Source organism: Muntiacus reevesi, chromosome 3 (genome assembly GCF_963930625.1).
Source record: "Muntiacus reevesi chromosome 3, mMunRee1.1, whole genome shotgun sequence".
Lineage (NCBI taxonomy): Eukaryota > Metazoa > Chordata > Mammalia > Artiodactyla > Cervidae > Muntiacus > Muntiacus reevesi.
This window is the reverse complement of record NC_089251.1, coordinates 186,341,211-186,352,530: the sequence shown is the minus strand read 5'-3', so window position 1 is coordinate 186,352,530 and position 11,320 is coordinate 186,341,211. Positions and strand designations below refer to the sequence as shown.

At 45.8% G+C, this 11,320-nt stretch overlaps 1 protein-coding gene across 3 annotated transcripts; it reads right to left on the bottom strand.

Annotated features, from left to right (window-relative positions):
- Window positions 1-643: 643 nt before the first annotated feature.
- Window positions 644-8,897, bottom strand: SGK1 (serum/glucocorticoid regulated kinase 1). Of its 3 annotated transcripts, none has more exons than XM_065931313.1 (12): window positions 8,709-8,897; window positions 5,875-5,950; window positions 5,356-5,431; window positions 4,837-4,941; window positions 4,650-4,733; window positions 4,417-4,548; window positions 4,040-4,152; window positions 3,568-3,691; window positions 3,034-3,129; window positions 2,405-2,560; window positions 2,212-2,301; window positions 644-1,818 (listed from the first exon to the last, which is right to left on the bottom strand). In XM_065931313.1, exons 1-12 carry the CDS (start codon window positions 8,740-8,742, stop codon window positions 1,651-1,653), a joined length of 1,254 nt encoding a protein of 417 aa, XP_065787385.1. In that variant the 5' UTR covers window positions 8,743-8,897; the 3' UTR covers window positions 644-1,650. The 3 variants fall into 3 exon arrangements, with proteins under 3 accessions (XP_065787385.1, XP_065787383.1, XP_065787384.1); XM_065931311.1 differs by lacking the exon at window positions 8,709-8,897 and adding an exon at window positions 6,975-7,261; XM_065931312.1 differs by lacking the exon at window positions 8,709-8,897 and adding an exon at window positions 6,095-6,243.
- Between the last annotated feature and the right edge of the window lie 2,423 nt (window positions 8,898-11,320).

Below are 11,320 nucleotides of genomic sequence, written 5' to 3'. Positions count from 1 at the left end.
GACTATTATCTAGATTTACATTTCAACAAACTGCTTTACTGGTCAAGTCAGCCTTTCCCATCAGGCTCTGTAAGGGCAGAGGTGTGTCTTGTCTTATCTCCAGTACTTAGAATAGAGCCTGGCCCACTGAAGGCACTCAAGTACTTGTTAAAGAATTACCTGTTATTTCAGACAAGTCAAAGGTCAGGACAAGCAGCCAACTTCACAGGACAGGCAATAAACATAGGGAACACTACTTCACATGACTGTCCTTGAGGCAGTTAAATGGACAAGAATTTGTTTGGATGGATTTTTTGATAATGACTCACATCATAAATGTTGGTAAAGCCTCCAGATAGAAATTGGCTTTAGGGAATTCCCTGGTGGTCCAGTGGTTAGGACTCAACAGCTTCCACTGCCAGGGGCACAGGTTTGATCCCTAGTTGGGGAACTAAGATCCTGCAAACCACACAGTGTGGCCTGAAAAAAAAAAAGACTTTAAGACTGCCCTATTCTCTTCTGAAGTCAGAAGCTGATGCTTCTGGAGGAAGCAAGCCACTGTTAATCACAGCAGCATTTCCCTGGTTTTCAATTTTAAATGGATCTACTATTGTTCCCTTAACTGAAATATACAAAATAACACACATGACACAATTTCTGTAAATATTTTTCAAGGTTTTATTGCAAACCAAAGTTGGTTTATCACACACAAAAAGGTGTGTGGTAGGGAGGGGAGAAAGAATTGTACATATTATAACCATGTTAATTACAGTACATTAAAATGGTGGTTTACATTACAAATAAGCCTGTAAGTTTAAATATACTAGTGTTATAACCCAATGTACAGACTTTCTTTATACAATACATACAATTATCAGGAATGCAAAAAAAAAAAAAAAACACAACATAAATAATGCCCATTTTATAGGTGACATTTGAAACAATGAAAACACCAGGCTCTGACTGACAACTGGGGCATTGGTCCATAAAAACCCTTTCTAAAAATAGAAATATTTGTAGCAGCAATGCTTTCTTTAAGCATCTGGATACAAGTCATTGCAAGACCATTTTCAATAAATTTTAGTTATTAAGTATATCTTACAAAAAAAAAACAGTCTACACATAAATTTATCTTCCAAATATGGAAGAAACAAACAATGTCCCACGTTGTAGTGTTCTGCAAGTGTCACATTGATGCTTATAACTGAGTCCTTCTGTGAGCAAGCATACCACACTCATACGGCGGATCACACAGGAGTCCACAAGGAGGAACAGAGAACGAAAACACTCGGCAACAGGAAAAGCTTTGGAGCTAACACGATCTCATCAGAAAAGGCACATTTCATAAGATTCGTTATCGTGGCCCAGACAGACCTTCAGAAGCTCCTTCTCAGAACAGCCAGTGAGACCACTGCATCTGTCTCGGGCGGCCCTCTACTGCTCATTTCAGAGATAGCACCACATTGGAAGGAAGAATAAAGAGGAGAATCTCACAAGCTCACTGAGGAGGATGTGCTCTTCGAAAAGCTTCCAGCAAACAGTGTGCAATAAGACTGCCAAGATGTGCAAGCTTCCAGGGATGTGCAAATTCTCTTTTAAGATGTCCTGTCAGCTGGCAGCTCTGCCAAAAGGTTAACTGAAAAAATCCTTTGCAGCCAACCCTAAGACCGTTCAGAGGAAAGAATCCATGGGAGGTGCATAGGAAAAGCCCAGAAAGGCCTCGGCCGCTTCCTTGACGCTGGCCGTGAGGAGGAGGCTGTCCGGGGACCGGCCGATGGAGTTGGGGACCGGCTCCTCGGTGAACTCAGGATCAAAATGCCGCAGGTCGCTGGGTCCGCTCTGTTGCAGGAAGAGGAAAACAAAACAAAACAAAACATGCTCCATGTCAAGAATTCACAGTGGAGATAAGGCAGGGAAATTCTCATGCAAGCTTTAGGTGCTATATAGAGATCATCAGAATCCATTTCAAGCACAAAACCCACAGGCCACGTAAAGTTTAAGCTATGAAGGTCATGTTCTCTTTCTGTCTTTTGCTACTTTAATTTATAAATGTGCTGAAAAATTATATGAGCTTCATTGAGATAGAAGTTCTACTTCTTCTGTGGGTAAAATAATGGTTGATGAATAAACTATCTGCCAATTTATTCCTTGGGGGGCTCCCCACCCTCACCAATGCCATTAACTCTGACTCAGAAGAGAAGCCCTTTCCATCCATGCCCGAGAGCTACTCACCACATTTGGGTTGAAAGGGGGAGTAATCTTCTTATTAATGAGATCTTCCCAGTTAATTAGGGAGAAGAAGACATGATTCTTAATCTCCATCTGTTGAGAAGGAAACATGAACTTAGATGCCTGAAATTCAAGAAGGGCAGTGAGGTCTAGTGCTCTACCCAGACAGCCCAGGAGGACAGGAAAAGTGACTCACAAAGTCATCCTTGGCTCCCAGCCTCTTTGTCCTGTCCTTCTGCAGGAGCCCTTCCAGGACGTGTCTTGCAGAGTTTGTAATATTTGGCTTCAACTGGAGGGGCTTGTTCAGAATGTTGTCGTACATCTCAGCTGTGTTTCGGCTATAAAAGGGAGGCTGAAAGAAGGGGGAGGATCACTTACTAGTCAACTGGAAGTCCTGGAGAGCACTCATTACCAATAAAGACTCAGACTGGAATGCATGAAGCTGGATTTGACAAAGTCTATCACTTGAGAGGTTTTCTTTGCCCTGGAGTTTTCAGTGGCTATATTTTGCCACTCTGATGGGGGGCGGGGTAGATGCTAATAAGCCATGTTTTTTTACTCTCAAATATGTGAAGTGTGGTCAAACCTAGTAAAGTGTGAACTTACAAAAGATAAACGCACTAGGTGATATAGTGGTGGTATAGGTATCCTAAGACACCTATAATTTAGCCAATACTCCTGTCACGTCAGCATCTGTTAAGCTTACTGATAAAGGGCAAGACACGAGGATCAAGTCTGCAAAAGGGTTTGTGTGCCCAGAGGAGTCTGGAGGGAGAAATGTATCCACCCGGGGCAATATTCTCTGATTCTCAATGGGCTACTCACCAGGCCATACAGCATCTCATACAAGACGGCCCCCAGGCACCACCAGTCCACCGTTCTATCATAGGGCTGCTTATGAAGCACCTCAGGCGCCAGATACTGCAAGACCAGGAAAAGAGAGCTTAGAGCCCCCGAAACCAGGCACCGCCAAGACCAGGGGTGCGCCTTCAAAGCCCGAGACACACTGGGTCTACTTGGAGGATATATTTCTCTAGACTACTTCCTGATAAAAGTGATGCCTTTGAGGCTGACTGTCCACTTATATGTCCTGATATTTAGAAAGCTAGTGGGTACCCCTCAGCTACCTTGAGAATTTAGAAACCTTCTATGATCATGGATCTTATCAACAGCTCATTTTAATTAAAGCAACATGAGGCTTTGGAATTTCTCGTGCCTCCAAGAGTAAATGCATTTTACTTGCACTGACCTGGACTAGAACACTTCTAAGAATACTCTTTCAGTAGTTAAAGGCACTAGTGCAATGATCTCTACCTGGAGGAGTGGGAAGACCAGGCACCAAATCAAGAGTGTGCCTACCTCGGGCGTGCCGCAGAAGGTGGAAGTCGTGCCATTGTGTTCGATGTTCTCCTTGCAGAGTCCAAAGTCAGTAAGGACAATGTGTCCTTGTGAATCTAGCAAAATATTCTCTGGTTTTAAGTCTCTGTTTAAAAAAAAACAAAAACAGTAGTCACATAAATTAATTTCACTGCATGAGTAAAGATCATTGCTATAAAGATCATTGCTAGGGCTGTTAGAAGCACTTTATATTCACTGCGGTTGTGTTAGTAAATCTAAAAGGGAGTCCTTGTTCTGTTAATCTATTCTGAATTAGGCACAATCTGTATTGGCTAGTTGCCTGGTGGAAGGGAGTCAAGACCAGTCACATGCTGGAGATCTGCTTTTAGGTGAACAAGTTATGCCTGAATACAAATTATTTTAAGGTGCTATCAAAGCCTGGGCTATGGTCCCCTTTACCCCAGAAGGGCACCTTAAGAGCTCTTCAACTCACCTATAAACGATGTTCAGAGAGTGCAGGTAACCCAAGGCACTGGCTATTTCAGCAGCATAGAATCGAGCCCGTGGTTCCAGGAAGCATCGCTCCCTCTGGAGATGGTAGAACAACTGCAGAAGATAGAACAGAGTCAGCCCGGGTTGCCAAGCCAGAGGACAATGCATTGAACCAAGCTTGACATAGACAAAACTAAAGAAGACAATGGCAGGAAGCAGCCCTAAATAGTCCATTAACTATCTGAATGCCGGCAGGTTAAGGGAAATGCTAATGCTGTTAACTTTCCTCGAACTATCTTTTACAAACTTGCCTCTCAAATTAAATGAAGCGGGCTACGCACAGACACCCAGCGGTCGGTTTCCACCCGCTCCGCTTACCTCTCCACCGTTAATGTAGTCCAGGACGAAGTACAGTTTGTCGGCCGTCTGGAAGGAGAAGTGAAGGCCCACCAGAAAAGGGTGTTTCACGTTCTTCAGGAGAACATTCCGCTCCGACATAATATGCTTTTCCTAGAAAAAGGACAATGAAGATTCAGTGGCAAATTTCAACTTGGCGCCAAGATCCCAGTGTAATGTTTAGTGACCGGCTTATCTCCCAGCCCAGCTCATACCTCCTTCTTTTTCAGGATTGCCTTCTTTTGTAAAACTTTAACTGCATAGAATACTTCTTCTGCTTTGTGTCTGGCCAGGAGAACCTGAAATTTAAATTAGAAATCATTTTCCTGTTCACATCCAGGGAGAATGTAAATTTAGCGTATGAAAGACTATAAACAACGAGAGCTTCAGATGTGAAATTACCTTTCCAAAACTGCCTTTTCCAATTACTTTCAAGAAGTGAAAGTCAGACGGTTTAGCATGAGGATTGGATGATGGGCCCAGGTTGATTTGCTGAGAGGGACTTGGCTGGAAAATAAAAGACTTTCCTTTAATCTTTTCCTTGCTTCAAAGGAAGATTGTGATAGTAAAGTACAGGCAATGTAAGAGATGGGATATCTGCAAATGACTAGGCAGGTCCCCAGACATCTATCTATAAACACATTTCAAAATACCTTTTGTCCATACATGTGCATATTGCAAAAGAGTATGGAAATTGTACACAATCATGCTGTTCTTAAGCAGATAACACTTTTATGAAATACGCCTTTCAAAATGCTCCTCTGATTCATACTTAAGTGCTTATGTCAGTTGTCTGCTATGAACTAACAAGGCATTCCTGCCTTGATACTAACTAAAATGCTATTTAAATTCATCCACGTAGGGATACTGACTCATTTTTAAGATCCCTCCATTGATGTTTCACGAATAGAGAACACTTACTGGAGGAGAAGGGTTGGCATTCATAAGCTCAGGCTCCTGAGGTGGGGAGATTTTCAAAATGGACTGAACTTCAGGGCTGCAAAGAGGAAAGGAACAATTTAGAACATACTAACTCGCCACAAGGGGGCAGACAACACCAACAGGGAATTTCTGGCTCAACTTCTCCGGAGGATTCAGTGTTTAAAAACACCCGAATCAATTACTGTTAAAGAAACTAATAGCTAAAATAATAAACCCACTAAAACACAGAAATGGGGGTTGTTCTTCAAGGAGAGAGGAGGTGAATGGGGAAAATATGAAAATTTTATCTTGCATCTCTAGTGCAAGCCAAATCAGCAAATTAATTTTAATGTTTTAAATGTCTTAAATAATTAGAATTTAAAGAGAAAAGGGATCCCCACCCGCGGGAAGTCTTTGGCTTCCTGATCAATATATTAATGGGAAGTGTATCTTTACTGCTGGTAGATGGAAACTTCACTACTTATTTATATTTCCCCCAATTCCCTCCCCGAAACTTACTGTTTGCATGCATAGGAGTTATTGGCAATCTTCTGAATAAAGTCATTCAGGCCCATCCTTCTCTGTTTCATGAAGGCTGTGAATTAGAGAGGAGAAACGTTTAGACAAAGGCTTTGTAAATCCAACGCCACACACACTAATCTGATCCTGGGCATTCAAAAACTTCCACTTCGCGTAACCTAGAAATAACCTAGAAGTTCAGTCGTATCCCTACACTCACCAATGAGAATTGCTACCATGCCTCTCATTCTGGAGTAAGTGAGGGTGTCTCTAGCAGCCTCGGTTTTCACCGTCATCGCCAGAGAGAGGACGGGGACTCCTTACAAAACGGAGACCGGCTCAGCCAACGCTGCGCTCAGGCCGCGTCTCCAGCCTTATAAGCGTTGTGCCGCCGCGGGGGCGGGACCCACGCGACAAAGAGTCAGCGGCGCAGTCCGGCCCCGCCCTCGGCCCCGCCCCCAGGCGCTGCGCGGCTCGACTGGCGGCAAAGGGGCCGGCGGCGGGCGGTTCCGCCCCAGAGGAGAGTGCCAGCCGGGAGCAGGGGTTGGGGTCTCGGGGACCGCCCCGGGAGGGCCCGGCCCGGGACTGTTATCCGCCTCCCTCTGCTCCCGGGCCGGAGACTGGGAAAACCGCAGGCGGAGGGGGTGGGAGGGGGGGAGCAGCCGGGGTAATTTTCCACTTTTCTCATTTATTCCGCCTTGCGAGGAAATCAGAGTCGCGGCAGATCAGGAAATCAGAGCGGTTTCTGCCCGGTGCGCGGCGATCGGGGTGGCTCTGCGCCCGCTCTGGTTTCTCAAACCCTAAGTTCGGATACACCCCCTGCCCCGGCGCCGACTCTGATCCTCTTCCGTAATTCACAAGGCAGTCTCCCGAGCCCTCGCCGGGCGTGCAGCGCACCATCAATAGTTATCTCAGGCGCAGAGCGGCAGCCCCGCACGCTCTTATATTCGGGGTCAGCGTGGTCCCCTGGCTCCCGCCGCCCTCCTTCCCCGGTCCCATCCTCAGTGCAGCCCCAGATCCCCAGCCTCTCTTTCCCGATCCGAGCAACTAGTGGAGGAGTGCGCAAGGCAAGTCCCCCGCGTGGCGGCAGCCGCGCTTACCCAGTCCGGTCAGCAGGAAGGACTCGCTCCTTTTCTGCGCCTCGGCCCTCTTTTTGTGGCGGGGCCGGAGCAGGGACTCGAGCCGGGCCCTGGTCAGCGCGCCCTGCATCTCCCCCATGGGCAGCGGCGGCCGGGCGCGCAGCGGGCTGGGGCGACAGGAGAACACTGACGTTTCCTTGAAGGAGCCGCCGTGACTCAGGCCGGGCAAGATTTCCTGCCCCGCGTCCCAAAACAAACAAATGGCCCTTGTGCGCGGCCGAGCCGCTTCCGAAAACGCCTTTTTTGTGCTTTTGGCCCAAGCCAAGCAAGGCTGAAAAATCCCAGAACTTGGAAGAGGAGGAAGGAAGGAAAGAAAGAGGGAAGGGGGAGGGAGGGAGGTCAGGAATGTGGGGGGGAGGGGGCGGAAATAAAATTCGTCTCTGCACTAAGGGGGAAAAAAATCTGCATTTCACTTTTTTTTTTTCCTAATGTAATCTTTGGGAACATTCTGTCCTTTCCGCATGTAATTTTTCCCCTTGCATTTTTAATCCCCGCCATGGCAAGAACACGTGAGGAGGTGGCAACTTAGGGGACCGACCTGCTGTGACCCCGGATTGGTGCGGAGCCGGCACCGCGGGGTTCTCCCGCTCCCCGAACTCCGCTAGGTCGCACCCCATGGTCTTGGGTTGTATGCGTCTTCCCTAGCCCTCCTCCGGTTTAATTCAAGGCAGACCCTGGAGTTTTACCACCTTGCTCTTTCTCTCGAGTCCCTAGTAACTGTGATTCCCGAAAGATTAGTCGGGCGCCTCCTCCGCTCCAGAAAGCAACGGAGGGAGGGGAGCGCCGCAGAACCGCCGTGCGGTGCCTTCCAGTAACCCCGTCGCTCCGAGATGCCTGGGAGCTGCAGCTTGACCGCCGGTGCGAGGACTCGCGCCAGCGCCGGCAGGAGAGCCAGGAGCACGGCGACTGGGCCAGGAGCGGGAGCGGGCTGCAAGCTACTAAGTTCGCAGGGTCGGGCGCCTGTCTGCGGCGGCTGCCCTGCCATGACCCCTTACTTGCCAACGGCCTTGCCATTTTAAAAGTTGCCTACTGGATCTGACACACTCCGAAAATACCAGCTGTCACACCAAGAATAGCCTGTGAAGGGGTGTTTCTTTAGTCTTGGGCAGGAATTTGTTTTGCAGGCACAACCACCTCGTTTGCCCGAATGTGATCTGTAGCCTCAACTGCTTCTTGGTTAAGTTACAACAGCCCCAAACTGGCAGAAGAGAACAACACATCCTGGAGACTGGCCGGGAGATTTTGCTTAGCACCCACTCTTTTTTATTTTTTTAAGCACCCACTCTTTAAAAAGCACTTACCTACTGCCTGAAAGGGACACTTCCAACCCAAAGCAAGGTTTTTAGAAAACTCCAAATCACAGAAACTGGCCCATTTCTGCTTCCTCTTCCATGGATTCATCATATAACATGACTCTATGATTGCCTATGCCCCCATATCCCATGCTCCACCTCAACAAGTCTAGCCTGGGGCCTGTTCCCACGAGGTTCCCTCCCCTTTTGAGAAAGTCAAAATTTTGAAGAATGCCAGAAACACCAAACTGCACCAAAGTTTCTGCCAGTTTGTTTTTTAAACATGAAGAAACCTCCAGAGACTCACTTCATGTGCCCACCCCATGCCAAGTAACCCCAAATCCTCTGCAACATCTTTGTTCTACCCATTCCATTCAAATGATAGTAATAAAAGCAGACAAACCTTTCAAAGGGGATTTTATAGCTTCCTCTTTCATTCCTCAGGTTGCCTAGGATATGAAGGTTGGGGATTCCTTTCTGGAGGCTGGAGGTACAGCTTAGTTATGGCTAAAGTAGCCTCCCTGCTATGTGCCTGATAAGACTGGAAGCTGGGATGACAAGTGAGCATGACTCGGAGGCGACTGTCCCAGCTTCGCTATGAACCCACTTTATATAAAGGCAATTTCCATACAGGAAGGGAACAAGCTGCAAAGTTCACCACTGGGCCACTTTATTCCCTTCATTGCAACATCACCCAGAAAATTATAGTCATCAGTGTCCTGGGTTTATTACACCCCCAGCAAGACACACAAGAAATGTAACCTGACTGATTATCATCACAAATCAGTGCAGAAAAAATTCAAAACACATGCACAGGGTTCATTTTCTCTCAAAGACGCTCTTTCCCGCATTCCAGGAGGAACGAGGAATTTAAGTCAGAGGCCTCTAAGTGGAATAGAGAAGAGGCACAACCATATGATTTGTGGTTGGAACCGAAAGGCATCTTCTGATGTGCTCACCCCTCCCCCTCCCCTAATGTACAGCCTTTGGAGACAGACGGTCTGCTAAACTTATCATTTAACGGGGAGAATCAAGTTGTTGAGACTGGCTTTTCTTCCAACCGGATACCTGATGGGTGGAGCAGGCGCCCCCTGTTCTGTCCCAGCAACCTAGTAAGACTTCCGAACAGGAAAGTGACACACGGCGGCGGGTGGACGGGGTAGGGGGGAGGTAGGCGGGGAAAGTGTGTGACGCGCGCCTAACTCTGCACCGGCTTTAGGTCGTCCTGTGGCCACTGCTCCGACGCTGCATCTGTTCTTCCTTCCCGTCGCCAGCCTCCTTTGGTTCAGACAGTGCTCCCACCGGGAGGAATCCGACCCCCTGCCTCCCACTCCGTGGAGGTGCAGTGGCCGGAGCTGCGTCACCAGAATCTGTCCGTAAATACAGCCTAGAGGGCGCTCGCGTTCTCCCGGAGAAGAGCTCCCGAAGGCGCGTTTCCCCCACTTCTCTCCTGGGGCTTAATCAGTTCCAGGTAATTCCTCTGCAACACCTCACGCAAAGAAAAATATATAGACCGCTTGATATGAGATACGCTAATCGCCTCCCCACTCCCCCAAGCCAATCGTCTCCTTTATTCCTCATACTGGGGAAACTGCAATCAAAACTCCCTAACAGGAATTATTCACTGAAACAAAACATTTCCCAATATATGTGTATCTTAATACAAAAATTATTTTAGCTTTTCTTCTTAGTGATTAAGTAAAAATTTTCCTGATTGATGAACTACAAATACTGCGGCCTGACAGCTTTACTGAGATATGATTCTTTCCGTTTAATTTAAAGGCCCAGAAAACAAATTCTTGGTATTTCTTAACGTATTAGAGAAAGTATTTTGAAACATAAAAAGACTTAACTTTTTTTTTTTAACTGTTAAAGTGTTTTAATGTCAATATAAAATAAAATCAGGGTTTCATTAGCAAATTTCAGAACACGGACATTGATTTCTAAAATGATTTATCTTCTTTTCAGAAGTCTAAATATGAAAACATATAAATCTTAGGGGTTTAAAAAGATATGGTATTTTTCCGCATTTTAATACAACTGCAATTTATAAACATGCAAAATAATCAAGCTCCCCTCTTGAGTTACTTCTTTAATAATGTATTGTGTGTGTTAGTCTTCAATCCTTCATTCCTAGATACAATATCTTCCATTGATAATACAGCAATATAATTATTTCATATTCTTAAAGTGTCATAAATTCTAGAACAATCCTGTGCACAGTTTAGGTTCCCATATTTATTGGTTTATTGGTTAATGCATAGAAAATCTTTTCCTTGGAACATCACCAAAGAAAGGACATCCAGAAAACATAATTATTACTCCAGAGAGCAACAAAACGGATTAGTTTTTGCTGAAGGTTGTCACCCAGTGCATGTCTTTTTTACCGTATTCATCAATTAGAAAATGATGATGACAAATGAGCCCATTCAAGATAGCTATTACTAGCAATAATAGTGATAGTAATAATGGTTGGATGGCATCACTGACTCAATGGACATGGGTTTGGGTGGACTCCAGAAGTTGGTGATGGACACGGAAGCCTGGCGTGCTGCAGTTCATGGGGTCGCAAAGAGTCGGACACGACTGACCAACTGAACTAAACAGAATTACTAACAATGGTGGTTAAGTCAATGTCTATGTATAGAACACAGGTTCTATAGTGATTATTACCTTCCCTATTCGTAATCGCCAAAATTGACATGCATAAAGGAGTTAGGAATGTGATACAGCAGATAACTAAGAGAACACATTATCTAGAATAGTAGTGTTGAGTTATTAAAACCCACAAAACTACAGGCTTTATTTATGCAGGGCTTATTTTCCCCCTTAGACAGTGGTTTTGAATAAGCAAGACTATACACTGTAAGATCCTCGGAATAGAGTTCTGTTAAATAATGGACATGTAGCTGTCTAGTCTGCAGACCTTACTTTGTTTCCTCTAAGAGCATTTGTTATTAAGGATTAAGCAAGTTCTTTTACTTCTGAGTTGGACAGATGATAGGCAGAATTGTG

Bases quoted from the DNA above. Each gene is read 5' to 3' on its own strand.
- SGK1 (XM_065931311.1), bottom strand. From the start codon at position 7,092: ATGGGGGAGATGCAGGGCGCGCTGACCAGGGCCCGGCTCGAGTCCCTG. The intron at 5,951-6,974 runs GTAAGCGCGGCT...TCTAATTCACAG, and splicing joins CTTCCTGCTGACCGGACTGG to CCTTCATGAAACAGAGAAGG. The intron at 3,130-3,567 runs GTAGGCACACTC...CTGGTCTTGCAG, and splicing joins CCTTCTGCGGCACGCCCGAG to TATCTGGCGCCTGAGGTGCT.